General features: G+C 36.2%; 2 protein-coding genes across 4 annotated transcripts; one reads left to right on the top strand and one right to left on the bottom strand.

Annotated features, from left to right (window-relative positions):
- The first annotated feature begins 905 nt into the window (after nt 1–905).
- LOC141623251 (PLAT domain-containing protein 3-like) lies at nt 906–2738 on the top strand. The gene is made up of 2 exons (XM_074439339.1): nt 906–1097; nt 2145–2738. Exons 1-2 carry the CDS (start codon nt 1032–1034, stop codon nt 2607–2609), a joined length of 531 nt encoding a protein of 176 aa, XP_074295440.1. The 5' UTR covers nt 906–1031; the 3' UTR covers nt 2610–2738.
- Nucleotides 2739–3213: 475 nt separating this feature from the next.
- LOC141623250 (TPR repeat-containing thioredoxin TTL4-like) lies at nt 3214–14655 on the bottom strand. 3 transcript variants are annotated; one of them, XM_074439336.1, is made up of 10 exons: nt 14456–14654; nt 10533–13130; nt 10027–10116; nt 7121–8964; nt 6717–6912; nt 6380–6552; nt 4852–5185; nt 4366–4573; nt 3982–4082; nt 3214–3712 (listed from the first exon to the last, which is right to left on the bottom strand). In XM_074439336.1, the coding sequence occupies exons 4-10, from the start codon at nt 8095–8097 to the stop codon at nt 3560–3562; spliced, it is 2142 nt and encodes a 713-aa protein (XP_074295437.1). In that variant the 5' UTR covers nt 8098–8964; nt 10027–10116; nt 10533–13130; nt 14456–14654; the 3' UTR covers nt 3214–3559. The 3 variants fall into 3 exon arrangements, with proteins under 3 accessions (XP_074295437.1, XP_074295438.1, XP_074295439.1); XM_074439337.1 differs by having other exon boundaries at nt 11895–13130; XM_074439338.1 differs by having other exon boundaries at nt 7121–8117; nt 10027–13130; nt 14456–14655.
- Nucleotides 14656–15204: the final 549 nt, after the last annotated feature.

Below are 15204 nucleotides of genomic sequence, written 5' to 3'. Positions count from 1 at the left end.
AGACGGTCTTACAGATTATATTATTATTCAAGAAGCTTCGATTTAAGTTTATTATATTTCTTATTATTAGCATCTTATTAGAATTCTTTCAAGTAAGTTTGTTAATCACCCCTTTGTTTAATCTTAATACTGAGCATGCATGAGATGTTGGAAATTTTGTAATTCAAATATGTTGAAAATTGTTACAAAACCCTTCAGCTACATTAATAACATTACAATTGTCTCTCTTCATACATGCTATTTTGGTCTGAAATAATAAGATGAGATTTTGTAATACAGTCAAATGTAACCACTATTGAAATACAAGTTACCATAAGATATAACACTCGTTGTACCATTATGATTACATTTAGGCTCCGTTTGCCACGACACTTCAGGTAGCTTATTGGACCAAAGTAGCGTATTTGACCAAAAATTCAGCTACCTGATTTTTTTGCAAGTGTTTGGCAAGTAGCTTATTTGGTCTAATAAGCTACTTGAAACGAAATACTACCTAAATTATCTTCCATTTATTACCCTTCAATCTATAATATTAAATAATAATCATATCCTTTTACATCATTTTACCAAAAATCAGCCACTTTTTTAACTAGTTTGCCAAATATTTTTTTTATAATTAGTTACCTTCTCAACTTCTACTTTTCGGTTATCATATGAGTTACCTTTTCAGGTTTCAGTTAACTTTTCAGATTTCAACTAACTTTTCAGCTGGTTTTACCAAACAGAGCTTTAACCATGTAATGGTCACATATGCATTAACCATAAAATATTCAAGCTTTAGACGAAAAGTGGCCGTCGAAAACAAGAATTTGGAATAACATTATCATATGGTACGATTTAATGTCATGCAAGTCCACTACTATGATTAATGCATATTTAAAAAAAAAATGGGGAAGTGTCCCAGTCCCTACCAACGTGTTTTCCATAAAGATCATTTAAATCTCCTCCATAAGGCGCATCCATCTTCCAATTTTTAAGACAAAAAAGAGAGAAATTGGTAAACAAAAAGGTGACAAAAAAAGTCGACAAAAATGGAGAGCATGAGATGTTTGCTCAAAGTCATGATCTGGTTATCCTTTGCATTTCTTGCTCGATCTGTAAGTCCATTATTCATTTAACTTTTTAAAATCTTAATTAGTTTAGTTTAATTGTATCTTTTGCCTTAATTCTGCATTATTATTTTCCCTGACTACATTCCTACATTGAACGATCAACATTAAGTACGTGATTATTTGGATATGAATGGACGTAGTATTTGTTTTTGTTCGATCAGCTTGAATCTATAGTTTGTTTAAGAATACACAAAATCTCATTTGTGACGGCACGTATCCGTCACTTTGGAGTGACGGATACCATTTTCTCTCACAAATGACCCAAATAGAGGAGAGAGGGAAGCACATGGAGGTACCCCACCTTATCCCCTATTCGTTTTGTGAGTGACATTACCCGTCACTTGCTCCGACCCGTCTTCAGCAAGACTAATTGAAATGAATATGAGTACGATTACTTTAAATGGATCCGCTAGTAAGATCTATCAATAGGATTTCTAACATCAGCGTCTCATATTAACATAACGTGAGGATGTGAGATCGACTCATATAACTAATTCGAAACCAGGAGTTCATTGTCACCCAACATTTAATCAAGTAAAACTACCGTTATATCGTCTCATAACATTATAAATCATGCTGATTTAAATATTTAATGTACGGAGTACATTTTTTGATCTGCCACCTAAGTTTAAACATTGATTATTGAATTGGATTAATGATAAGATTTCACTAGAATGATATCTAGTGAAATCTTACTCCCTTCGTATCAATCATTTGTTTGCTTTTGATTAAAATACGCCTCACAGAGAATAAAAAAAAAGGCAAATAAATGATTGAGATAGAAGGAATAATAATGTAAATGAGATTTGTTAATCATTCATTAATGTAACTAAAAAGACCATTGACTCACTAGAAAGTGAATTCAAGGGATGATATGATTTTACGTGGGTCAGTCTCATATAAAAAACACAAATTATAAAACCGTTTCATACAAGAATACTTATTTAGCCTAAAATTTGGAGATGGAGCATTACATCGCTAAATTAATGATAAATGTATTGGGTTTAACTAACGGATAATCCGGATCGACAGGCAGATGATTTCAGTTGTGTGTACACCTTCTACATTAAAACCGGGTCAATAATCAAGGCTGGAACAGACTCAAAGATCAATCTAGAACTCTGGAACAAATATGGAGACGGTGTTCGAATCTCAGACATTGAGAACTGGGGCGGGCTAATGGGCCAAAAATACGACTATTTCGAGCGAGGAAACTTGGACATATTCAGTGGTAAAGGCCCATGCCTTAGTGCCTCAGTGTGCGCCTTAAAGGTAGTCTCAGACGGGTCTGGCCCACACCACGGCTGGTACCTCGACTACGTTGAGGTTACCACCACTGGCCCCCACACGAGTTGTGCTCAACACAAGTTTGAGGTTAAGCAGTGGCTAGCCACTGACACTGCACCATATGAGCTAACCGCGGAGAGGGACTTCTGCCCTTACGATGACCTTAGCAAGGGTCGTCCCACAAATTTGAGGGCTGTTTCTTCTGCTTAAAATGGATGTTGTTTGCATTGAGATTTGTAAGCTCAAGTATTGTTTTTCGTTTTTGACGTCTCTGTCTTTGTAATTTGTACTAGACTGACTTTCATTTGATGCATATACTATGTGATTGATCGAATAAAATGAATTTGTATTTTGTTTTCCAAATAATTACGTCATAATTTTGATTTACGCAATTCATTTTAATTTTACGGATATAAGTTTGGTATGTTTTAATGTCCATGATACATGATATATCTATAAAGTGTTAAAAAGCAAGTAAGTATGTATTTCACTGCATCTTCTCCAGCAACAATGAGTTTTAGATGAATCGATAGTATTTCGACAGGTGATTATATAATAGTGGACATTGGAAAACCTCAATTGTAAGATACTTCATCCTCTTTGAAATCACAAATTGCCCAATTAAGTCAAAATCCCCCTCACAATTTCTGAAAAGTGAGACATTTCCAAAGGACCGGAAGGAAGAACCGTAATATGCATAAGCATAACTGATTGAGACGAAAGTTCTTGAAAGTGACATAGGCTGGCTAACTGATTGAGACGAAAGTTCAAGATGAAAAGGAACATAAAAGTCCTTTCATAGTGTGTGAAAGAATACTCAAGAAACAACAATGTTTTTCTTCATTAGTTTGAATCGATCAATCCGAATTTCAGTTGAATGAGCTAACAAAAAGATAAAACAAAAAAAAAACCCACCAAGCTAACCTTTTTACAAGAAATGATGATATAATTCACATTGTAGATTTGCAGTGATATGAATGGAGGGTTCTTTTCCACAGTTATACACTCAGAAAGAAAGTCATACCGGCATCTTCGTTAAAATCGAAAATATTTGCCATATTGCCCCTTATCGTCACAATGCCCTCTATCTCTATGGCATGGCAACAAGCCCATGAATAAATGGGGAGGTCCATGTTCGTCAATAGATTTTTCTGGGAATGCTAGCTTATGTAATCTTTGATGGAGGACTCAAGTGACTCGAAGTCTTCTCCTTGAACATTTTGTACATTTCGGCCACTTTTGTATACTTTGAACACCGGCACTGAGCTAATGCTCTCGGATTTCATCAAGCTCTGGTTATCGTCAACCTCAACCTGAAGACGTTGTGATTATCAGTATTCGATTTATTAAAGTAAACACGAAGAATAACAATTTATCTCACAATGTCTTGTAGACTCCAATCAATGGCAGGGGTAAGTGGAGTCGGGTGTCAACACCCTTAACACCATATATTAATGATATAGACTGTTTTGACTGACCCATAAAGAAATATGAGCAAAACTTGTATCGAATGACTACTACTTCACAATCTGTTGTTGGTATTACTAGCAACATGCCTAATAATTAAAGTTGGAAATCCAACCTTGAGAAATTTCACAGTTAGATATTTCTTGCTAAGTTGTTCCATAAACTTCTGCGTTCTTTTATCGCCTGGCTTCTTAAGGAACCAAGCCACTGACAAACCTGTTCAAACCAGCAACATAAGACAAAAATTAAGACTATCTCCTTCAGACTCGAAATAAGTATATTAGACTCAACCCACTACATTGTTTAGTTCGTCCCTCAGAGATTATGTGGGATTCACTTTCTTTCTCCGTAGTTCCCATTCAAAACTTGTATGAGGATGTTGCATATATTACAGAAGTATGAATAAATTTCTGAAGCTAAGACTCAATCTTGAACTCAATTCTAATTAAGGATGCCTAACCCCTATTGAGGAAAATATCATTCTAGAATATCGAATTACCAGGCCAGGATGTCAAGTTTTTAAAGTGTTCGCTGCTTTCGGCTTTAACTACACCAAGATCCCCATATCTCATAGTTGACTCCTCTTCTCCACGCTGCTTCTTCACGATCATTTGGGCTTCGAACAATGCTTTTGCCACGTCCTCATCTCCTGGTGACTCTTGCAACAGGACTTCGTAATCTCTTGCTGCAGCTTCCCATTTTCGTAACTATAAAAACAAAGGGAAAAAAATGCGAATCCTAAGTATCAAAACAGCCCTAAGACTAACCTTGTACCTACGACTCAGCAGGGCTGCATGAGTCTTAACATCAACAAAATTATCTTACGTATTTTAGAGGTGCTGCTCAAACTCTCAACATTTATCACAGATCCAAAATCTTTAAGAGAATATGTAAGATTCATTCTTTCCTCCTTGGTTTACTGGTCGAAAGTCACAAAATGAGTCAATCGAAGACTCAACTACACTACGATCTGAAAACAACATACCTTCGCATTACAATCTGCTCTTCTTAGTCTGGCTTTGGAGTATGAGGGGCGGACATTGAGTGCAGCGTTGCAGTCCTCGATTGCTTTCTCAAACTGGCTAAGCTTGATACGGCATGCAGCTCGGTTGCATAGTAAGACAGAGTTGTAGGGTTCATGTTCAAGCCCTTGGCCATAGGCCACACAAGCTTCTGAGAATCGTGCTTCTTTGAAGAGGTCATTCCCGTGGGATCGGGCAGCTGACACAGCCCGAGCCCTTCGTGTGACAACGCCTAAATCCCTGTTAGATGAGTCTAATCTACCTGCTTGTTGTACTGCTTCCATTGCATCGTCAAACCTTCAAACACCATTCATCCTCCTCAAAACCACTACAATGCCTAATTTCAAATCAATTCTTTTTTATAGCTCCTCATAATCATATGGACTTATGGAGTATAAAATTACTTTTGTAGTCCATGAGTTTGAGAGTTGTAACAATATCCGCAATAGTTTTTCTTTACCGAGTTTATTTTAGATCAGTATTTTGAAATACTTCCGTTCATGGCTAGCTATTAGTACGGCGACTAACATGATCAGTTGATCACGATATGACCTAAATAATGTAAGACTGTCGCTGGAAACTTATCTATGTACAAGTCTCGTTTGAGATTTTGTCAACAAAAAAAGTGTCTTGTTTGAGAAGGAATAACAGCCAACTTACTGAGAGAAAGTAAAGTTCATTCAAATTCTAAACCACCACAGATTTTTAGGCGAGTTATGCTTGATTACAGGAACCTTTCAGGCTTAAAAGTCATTAAACAGTAAACACTGTAGCATGTTGTCCAAGTCCAAACTTTTAGGGTGGCCATAACGCCACTCAGGTAAACCGATTAATTAATTCACTCACAAAACGAGTGGCGTAGGCAATTTACCCTTTGGCGTTATCATTCCCCATCCTTTAGTGAAAACATATTTTTCAAACCATCACTATTTTATTTTATTCATATATTTGAAATCAATGAGGGCTTGTGCTAATACTGATACCACCACGGTTAGAACTCCAATCCCGATAAAAGTATCACCAACATTTATCATACTTAGTAAAATAGCAAGTTTTCAGAAATGATATTTGCTAGGAATGAAACCTTTATTTGTAATTGACAGTGAATCGGACAAGGACACTTTTCTTGTTTGACAAGTTCGAAAGTGGACCAAACAAAAAGACCAAATCACACATGAAAAGATCATATTAGACATTTGTTAGTACTGAATAGGTGATTTGTTGGGGTAATTACTGACTAGTATGGACTTTATGCTTATCTTAATCTACAATTAAGCATCTTGAGCTGTCAACAAATACGTGACTAGCATAATCATGATTTATCATTATAGCTACTAATCAATAAGGTGACCTTTTTGGCCAATCAGATTTTGTTCTGTTCTACATTTTTTTAGTATCGCCTTTTACTTTTGTCCCAAGAGGGAAACCAACATACAACAACAAAGATAATGCCAGATATGGAAAGGTAATAAACAAAGAAAATATACCAACCTTCCTGCAGCCATGTCAACCTGAGCCTTGATCACCAAAAAACTGGCATTCCCAGCCGGGCCAAAGAATTTTGTACATTGATCGACGTCAAAATTTGGACCATTTGTTAATGTGATATCAGCATCTTGATACCGGTGGAGCTTCAAATATGCCTCAGCTTGCAGTGCAGAAATCTGTGTGGAGTGAATAAAACAACATTGTTACTTTGCTATGTACTTGAAATAAAACATTGGACATAAAAGTAAAATTATAAAAGGATTAATGCAGAGTAAAAAACATAAAAATTCAGGACGAATATGGTACGTAGTATTAAGGATTAAGGATAGAAGGGACATACCATAGGTGAAGAATCCGCTCCAGCAGCTACGGCCTTACCAGATTCCCTGAGAACTGTGTGCCAATCTTTTAGCCTCTTTGCATCATCACATTTCTTCAGGTGGCCTAAAACAGCTTTCGCTTTAGCTGTCGTGTCTGGATCTGCTTCTGGACCTGCTTGTTTGAAATGATATACCGCCTTCTCTGCTTCTCCTAATCTAACAAGCATCCATAAAAAATTACCAACAATAAGTAAAAGACCAAAATTCATTCATGTATAGGTCAAACTGTGAAAAAACGTTGAGGTTTTGGCCTAGTGGTTGAGTCTTTGAGTGCCTGTGAACGTAAGTCATTTATTGTGTTGACATGATGCCTCTTTTTAAACAAAAAACAAGAAGTTCATGAAATTGAAAATTGACATGGTACCTAAGATAAAGATTTGCCAAACGGTGATGAGCCCTATGGTAATGAGGATCAATGGAGATGGCTTCTCTACACTCGAAAACAGCCTCAAGCAATCGCCCAAGAGCAGTCAAAGCCGCGCTCTTATTACTCCGATAGGAAGCCTGGGATGGGTCCAAATCAATGGCCCGTTCATACAATGCCAAGGCTTCTGCAAACCTTCCATTCTTATAATCCTCATTTCCCAATATCTTCAATTCCTCAGGGTCCATCCTACAGGACAATGCTCTGCATAGTGAATTTGATTTACGTTCAATTGCCTTACTGCCTCCATTTTGCTGCGGTTTCTTATTCACTATATTTCCCACCCCATACCTTGATTGATCATGCTTATTGCCCACCTCATACTCTTGCCTGTTATTACTAGACGCGGGTTTTGTATACGTATAAGCCGTTCCTCCACACTGCCTTAAGTTTCCTAAATTGCTATGGACCATCACATTCCCAGAAGAAACCCGGACAAGATTAGCCCCTCCTCGATTCCTTTGATTCTCAGCTAGCATCATCTCTAATTCCCCAGAGATTCCCATTGATTCCTTAGGGACCATCTTTCTTGTATTTTGACCTTGACTTTGAACCTGGATTTGCCTTACACCATTGTTCCTTGAAGCTGCCGGGACCATACTTGTGTCATTCGCCAACAGCTTTCTTCCATGACTTTTCTGATATTGTTGATGTTCTTTTGCAAGAGGGGCCTTAGGTTGGGGTTTTAAGGCACCAGGGTTGTTAGCTTCCAAGTCATCAAAACTGCCCCTTCTATTTTTGGAATTATGGCCGGCACTGGGAATTTTCATTGTACTTTCAATACTGTTAATGCTCCCATTTTGGGTAGGGATGGAACCTGTAGACGTGGTTCTTCGAGGCCAAAACTTTTTTGTTCCGAAAACAGCATTCAAAAGCCCACATCCTGATTTCTTTTCCGGGGATGAAACACTGCTCATCTTCAAATTCCCTCCTTAAACTACCCCCACAAATATATCAACAAGTTTGAGCATCCATGCACGCAAACGCACCGGAAAAAAAAGGGAGAAAGATGGAAAAGGTAACTAGATGATTGAAAATGGAAAAAGGAGGGATTAATATTAAGCCTCCCTTAAAATGTAGGGTTGATCATCATGTCATTTCATTAAAAAAAAGGGCTAGAAAGTCCCTAATTAGTGGCTGCAGGAGAATGCCAAAATCCTTACTTCATGCACGTATTTTATGTTTTCTCAATTATGAAAAAAACTATGTAAACAAAAATGTAATGGAGAGAGGAGGTAATAATGCACAGGATTTTAAAGAAATACTACCAAATATATTTAATTTAAATAATGTTGAACAAGAGGGGGGAAAGAAAATATATTCCCTTTTTTTTATGAAATACTTCCTCCTATTCTATATTTTCTTCCCCTTTCATTTTTACACAAGAAATAATAATGTGAATTTGGACCACACAAAACACACTATCTCACATGTCATTGAATTTGGACCACACAAATCATCCCAAAAAAGGAAATAGGGAAGAAAACTTGAATAACCGAATAAGGAAATAGGGAAGAAAATATAGAATAGGAGGGAGTATATTTTTTTAACATTTTATTTGGTTTAGTTTTTTTTTCCCTTTTTTCAATAGTAAAATTGATTTCCATCAGCAAAAAGTTTTTGTTTGGGCATTTGGTTGATGGGACAGAGAAAAGATAGGGGACCTGGTCGTGGGGAAGAACAAGGATCTCTACAATTTTGGAAATCCATTTTTTTAAAACAAAATGAAGATCTCCTTGCTTGTCTTCATATCCCCACCATTTTAGTGTTGGGTCCTCGTAAATCTAGGAGAATAGAATTAATTGGAAATTAGAGACAAATACCAGGGAAAATTTATCATCTAATATTCGACTATTCATCCTAATCATTTGTTTACCTTTGATAAAATACTTCTCATAAAGAATAAAAAGGTAAACAAATGAAGGAGACGGAGGGAGTATTTTTTTTGTACTAATGCAAATATATTTCCAACTCAGGCTACACGTACTATCAGATGAACGCAAATACTTTCAAGAAACGGACTAACACAAATTATTCTTGTCACACACTAATTATCAAAAATAATTACGGGTTTAACTAACTTGTTAATGACCTTGTCTCACACATCACATGTGAGATCGTCTCTTGAGAGAGATCGACGAACTTCAAGTACTATGCTAGCTAACTGCTAAAAGTGAACTTAATTAAAGTGCTTGATCAATAAAAACGTAGTTCCATTCACAAGAAAGAAGAAAGAGACATGGGTGTACAGAATGATTCTGTATCACAATTTTGAGTGTATACTTAGCAGGAAGTGTGTACAACCATGCACACGAACTGCAGTTTCAACAGTTTCGGTAGGACGAAAGAGACTCGCCTTGAGTCCTTGATGTGTAAACACTAATGCAGTATAATCAAGCTAGTACAGATTCCAGGCCAAGGACAGGACTATAGTCATGCAATCTCCAAGCATATCCATGTGTTAGTTTTTATGCTCCTTTAGTCAAACATTTACAGTCATATTTCTTACCATTTTCATCTACACACCAAACCTAAAAGTATTGCTGTTTTTCAACTGAAGATTAAATCAGTTTACTATGTGTGCAACTACCAAAAGAAAATGATGTGCTTAATGACGAAATCATTAAACTAATCAAAGAGGAGAAAAATGAAAATATATAGTGTAGTCTATACCACGTTTCTAGAGTCCATATCTACCAACAACACGTAATAGAATATAGCTCAACTTTTTTATATCAAAACATGTATTTGAGGTTTAAAGTCTTGAAGCCGAGTTTGCAATGCATATTATGGTCTGAAAACAATTAAAAAAAAAAAAGTCATGGGAAGAGAGGTCCTTATTTTACCATCCAACCGCGATCATCATCACCTAACAGCAAGCACAGACTAGCATCCAAAGTCTTGATTTGTTCACCAGAAAATGACATTCCGTTTCCCTGACCGAAATGACATAATAAGATAATATTAAATTTTAGAGCTTTCATCAACTGTCAAATCCAAGAGGGATTAATAATGGCAAGGCATACAGATAGGACAAGAAGTACATCGTATGTTGCATTAAATCTACTTTACGCTTAACTCGCTAGTAAGGGTTAAGACTCGGGAACATGCATGGTTCTGCTCTTAGCAAGACTGGTAAACAGGTCATTTACATCGGGTATGGGTCGCTTGGAGCGTATTATGCACGGGTCAGGTTTGGATCTGTTACAACTTAAATGTGTGTTATTCGAGTCAGGTCATCAAGTCATTCGAAGTAGGGTCGGTTATGTCATGCCTACTCTCTGATATACTTTTACAAATATGTAATATTGAGAAGAACTGACGAAAATACCATACTGGCCAATTTTGGTACCTGGACGCTCAGAGCAGTAAATGCACAGCAGTAGGATAAATATTTAGCATCTGTCATAAAACTCTAATGGAGCACTCAATAAAGTAATTCTGTCAAGCAGTAATTAAGGTGGTAAATGAATGCATCAGGCTATCATATAATGGAATAACAAACATTTGACTTTAATTCACAAGAATGAATATACCTTGGTTAGGACCAATTCCTCTACTGATTTGCAAAACGTGCAGGTCAACACCATAACATAAGCAGAAACTAATAAGATATTGCAGAGCTATATAAATAGTGAAAAACAATGCCAACTCGCTGTGCAATCCAGCATCAATGACAGAACATATTTATGGATATGACTAAGACACATAAACAAACATGTTTTGAAGTCAGATCCGCTGTATCAGCAACAACCTACATCATTTGTTACCACCTATCCTCAAGGCTCGCTTCAAGAGTTCAGGTCAACAGCAACTTCGTAAATTTCGGACCTAATTTCTATTCAATGTCCAGTTTTGGATATTTTACATATACAGATAATTGGGGCAATTACTCAAAAGAAAATTAATCCTTATGAATGTATACCACTACATTGCAACAATTAGCTTTGCATACAAACCTTTTGATAAGTTAAAATGGCAAATAATCTCAAATTGGCAAGCTTAAAAATTCAATATTTTTGGCCAACCTGCCAGCAAAAACATAAAAGAGGTTTGCATGTCCTATAATATCATCAGCTTAGCAGCAAAATGCCTCTAACATGAGTTGTGCACTTATGCCTTCCGCTAAATAAACTACGTATGATACTCAACAATAGCCAATTTACGTTTAATTTTCATCATTTTTTAGACAGGTCTTCAGCACCTACTCCATCCCAAAACATCTTACTAAATCCATGTTTGTTGTCATCAAGTTTGTAGAGTTCCTTTATGATAACAAAAATGATTCTAGGGTGTTCTCATGCGACTGCAGTGTCAATAAGAGAAGTCACTTGCATCCTCTTCAACCATTGAAAAAGAAATGATAATCTTGTGCCATTTGCCTTACTGAGCTTACAGGTCAAGTGAACTACACAATCTTCAATCAATTAATACAATTCTTGAAAGAAGGAGAAACAAATCTGACTGTGAGAGCTTCTAAACAAGTTAATACTAGATGGGTATGAAGTAGAAACATTTATTACAACAGGAAAACCCACCTCCTTGAGGATAATCATCCAGTTGTGAAGGTGAATCACATTGTGGACAATTTTCACCTAGTAAGGCTGAAGTATAATATTCTGTTGCAGCTCTTATTACATGCAACAGAAGATGTATAATTAATTGGAGCATATAATCAAGCAATACACATAAACTAGAGGGAAAAAAACGGAACCTGACATGAAAATGGCTTTGCCAATTTCTGCAATTCAGCTGGCCTACATCAGCTAGATCCCTTTATCATCTATTTGAACTTTGTATTAAACATAGTAAACAGCCAACCGATTGTGGGCTCTTTTACCGTAATTCCTTCCTTTGTATCTTTGATCCTTCGCCTGATCAACTGAAACAACGTTAAATTAAGGAAAATAGCTTTCACCCACCTAGCTCCACACCTTCACTAAGCATAATAAATCATGTAAAAATCATACACAAGCTTAAAGCTTGTCTAATATCTATAGCTCCTCAATAATTCAGCTTCAGCATGTAGAAGGATAAAAATGTTCATGCAAAATATAGCTCATCATCACAATCCCATCATACGCTTAATTGAGCTTAATTTGAGTAGATTGCTTATAAGCTTTGTCAATAATCATATGGAGGTAAGAAGATCTGAACCATAGACCAAAAGTAAATGAATTAAACAAGGAATAGACCAAAAATCTTGAAGCCACACCCTTTAATGTAACCAACAAAGCTTCCAAAGATATTTCAATACGAAGAAACTACCTCAGCCGACTCTGCTAATTCAGAAACAAGGTTTGACTCTAATTGAAAAACTGCTTCACAGTTCACACATGGAAAGTGATAGCTGAGATCAAACTGCAGTAGCACAAGTACACTCCAACACTCATATACAGCAGATACCCAAGTTGATATGGTGAAAATACATACTGGTAATAAATTAGCAACCCCAAACATGCAGTGGACAAATTACTACACATGCATAAAATTAACTAAAACCGAAGGTTCCTTAAGAAAGTAACCGTTGAGTAATGGAACAGAGGACATTTATAAGGAGATCTTCTCTCATCAACGGTACAAACATAACTAGCTAGTAGCCACCAAATACAAGAGGTCAAGGAACTGTGAAACAGGCTAGTACAAAACAACTGCAGAAATATTTTTTTCCCAAACACGGGTCATTTTAAGTTATAGTGATGTTAGACCATCTTGATTGTCCTCTCTACAGAACAGTACTAAATGTAACCCACAAGCAAGAAAGCAACAATGCTCAATTGCTCAGTAAAGTTAAGTAAGCTGGTGGCTTCTGTGTTCTTCAAATTACATGTAGCTCTTTAACATGTCTCCTGAGTAACACTGGTACAAAGCAACTAAAGCCCAATCCCATCCATGAGAACTGTTTACACAGGCACGATTTAACAACAGTACCCCAATACCTCAAGGATTCCTGCAAATGCCGAGTTTGGGGGAGTCAGATGTATGCAGCCTTAACTTACTTTAACAACACAAAGAGACTACTTCCAAACAACCCATACCTTAAAATTGTATCAAAATCTACATTAACAAACAGCTACTCGTAGTTTACAATAAAAAGAGGTGCAACTAGATTAATGAACCGTTTTATTACATTCCATCAAAATGCATAACCAGACAATAATGAGACTTTGCATCAACTGGAAATGGAAGCAACAGAAGTACAATGAATGAAAAAAACCACAACATAGTCCAAAATCATAATCATGATGATTGTACCTCGCCCACATAACAGTCATGATCGTAACTACGATCAAGAACATAACAATTCACAGTAGAATAAAATCATAATGCGTAATCTGCAATCAAATCCTAGGGTAGTTGATTTACTTGTACTCCGTATAGATTAAGTAACTAATATGCTCTACTTGTGTACTTGTATATAGATGAATACTCCATGTAAATACTTATTTTTGCATTTATTTACATTTCCAATGGAGTCAGACTCATTATTCTTTGGTTCGAGATAATGATAGAACAAACCAAAATGACACACTAAACTGATTGCGCTTTTTTGAACTGAGAAGTAACAGTCACGCAACATAATTCTTGGCATAATTTCCATTTGGCGTCATAGACGAGATCTCTATGTTGCTAACATAAGGTTAAGGCTGTATTCTTCTGAAACACCTCCCCCCTCTTCACCTCCCAAATATCTGTGGGAGAGTGGAGACCTTGTAGTGTTGAGATAATGTTGGTATTTACATTCTGGCAATCGAATATTACGAGCACTAAGCTATACTCCGCAAATCAGCTAAAATTACATACATTATCACGCGTGCTTGATTGGTTAAGGCATAAGCCTCATTATTATGAATTTCCAGTGTTATCTCTATAACAGTATAATCACCCTACTAATTCTTCCAATTGACGGAAATTTCCCTATTATAACGCAATCACAAACATTACATACGAGTTTCCAAGAACTAGAAAAACTAATCAAAAATTACATTTCCGCAAATAATAGGGAAATTCAATAGAACTGAATACTATCGAAACCCTAACATCAAATTAAAACGACATTATCTATTAATATATCATGAATTGAACACTTCATAAAATCCGACCGCCGCAAATTGCAAGTAGTCAAGCATATAAATAATACATCCATAATTCAATAACATCGTCAAAACTATACTCCCTCCGTTTCGATAATTAAGAATTTAAAAAAATAAACAAATGATCGGGACGGAGGAGTATTCATATAATAACAAACTAAGCAACAAGTCAATAACTAACCATTGTAGTAAACCGGTAAATAGAGTATTGCGAAAAAATCTGGAGGATAGAAAAGCGGAAGTATATATAAGTTTATGTGAACTGTCACCATATTGTATATTGTAAATCACAAAATTGGCAATGCGGCACTCTCGTCTGAATTTTGAAGCGACGGGACTACACAAATGCCGCAATTCTCAAATGTAACGTGTGAAAGAAGCATAACTTATGAAGCCATTGCAACTAGAGTACTAGACCTAGCAAACGGGTTAATTCAGTTCGATTTCGGATCGGATAAAATCAGTTCAGTTTCCATCGGGCTGACCTAAGTTTATGTTTAGTTCGAATTCGATTGGGTTCATTTCGTTCAGCCATTTTAATCGGATTGTGTTATTTCGAGTCAGGTGTGGATGTGTGGTTCAGACCGGGTCAACATCAGTTCAATTTAATTTCATATCATAATTTTCTTGAGATAAAGCTAAAAAAATTAGCTTAAATGCACCTTATACTTTTCCATTTGAATACAATAATTCATAAATCATTAATAAATAAAAAATTAATGAAGAACACCTAAAATATGTAGTTTTTTTAGAAAATAACTTTTATAATTCGGATTTATCGATTCAATTATTATCGAGTTGGATATATTCAGGTTTGGGGTATCATTCGGTTATTACTGAATTCAGTTCCTTTGAGTTCGATTCGGATTGAGTCAGGTTCCGGGTACTATTCAGGTTACAGATATCGGATGTTCGATAAGTTATCAATTC

The sequence above is a fragment of the Silene latifolia genome, chromosome X, assembly GCF_048544455.1.
Source record: "Silene latifolia isolate original U9 population chromosome X, ASM4854445v1, whole genome shotgun sequence".
NCBI classification, from domain to species: Eukaryota; Viridiplantae; Streptophyta; class Magnoliopsida; order Caryophyllales; family Caryophyllaceae; genus Silene; species Silene latifolia.
Note: the sequence above shows the minus strand (reverse complement) of the source record. Positions and strands in the feature narration are given on the sequence as shown.

Coding starts and splice junctions, on each gene's coding strand:
- LOC141623251 (XM_074439339.1), top strand. CDS start 1,032: ATGGAGAGCATGAGATGTTTGCTCAAAGTCATGATCTGGTTATCCTTT. Junction 1,098..2,144: donor TTGCATTTCTTGCTCGATCT/GTAAGTCCATTA, acceptor CCGGATCGACAG/GCAGATGATTTCAGTTGTGT.
- LOC141623250 (XM_074439338.1), bottom strand. CDS start 8,097: ATGAGCAGTGTTTCATCCCCGGAAAAGAAATCAGGATGTGGGCTTTTG. Junction 5,186..6,379: donor GTTGACATGGCTGCAGGAAG/GTTGGTATATTT, acceptor TGGTGTTTGAAG/GTTTGACGATGCAATGGAAG. Junction 4,083..4,365: donor AAACTTGACATCCTGGCCTG/GTAATTCGATAT, acceptor TGGTTTGAACAG/GTTTGTCAGTGGCTTGGTTC.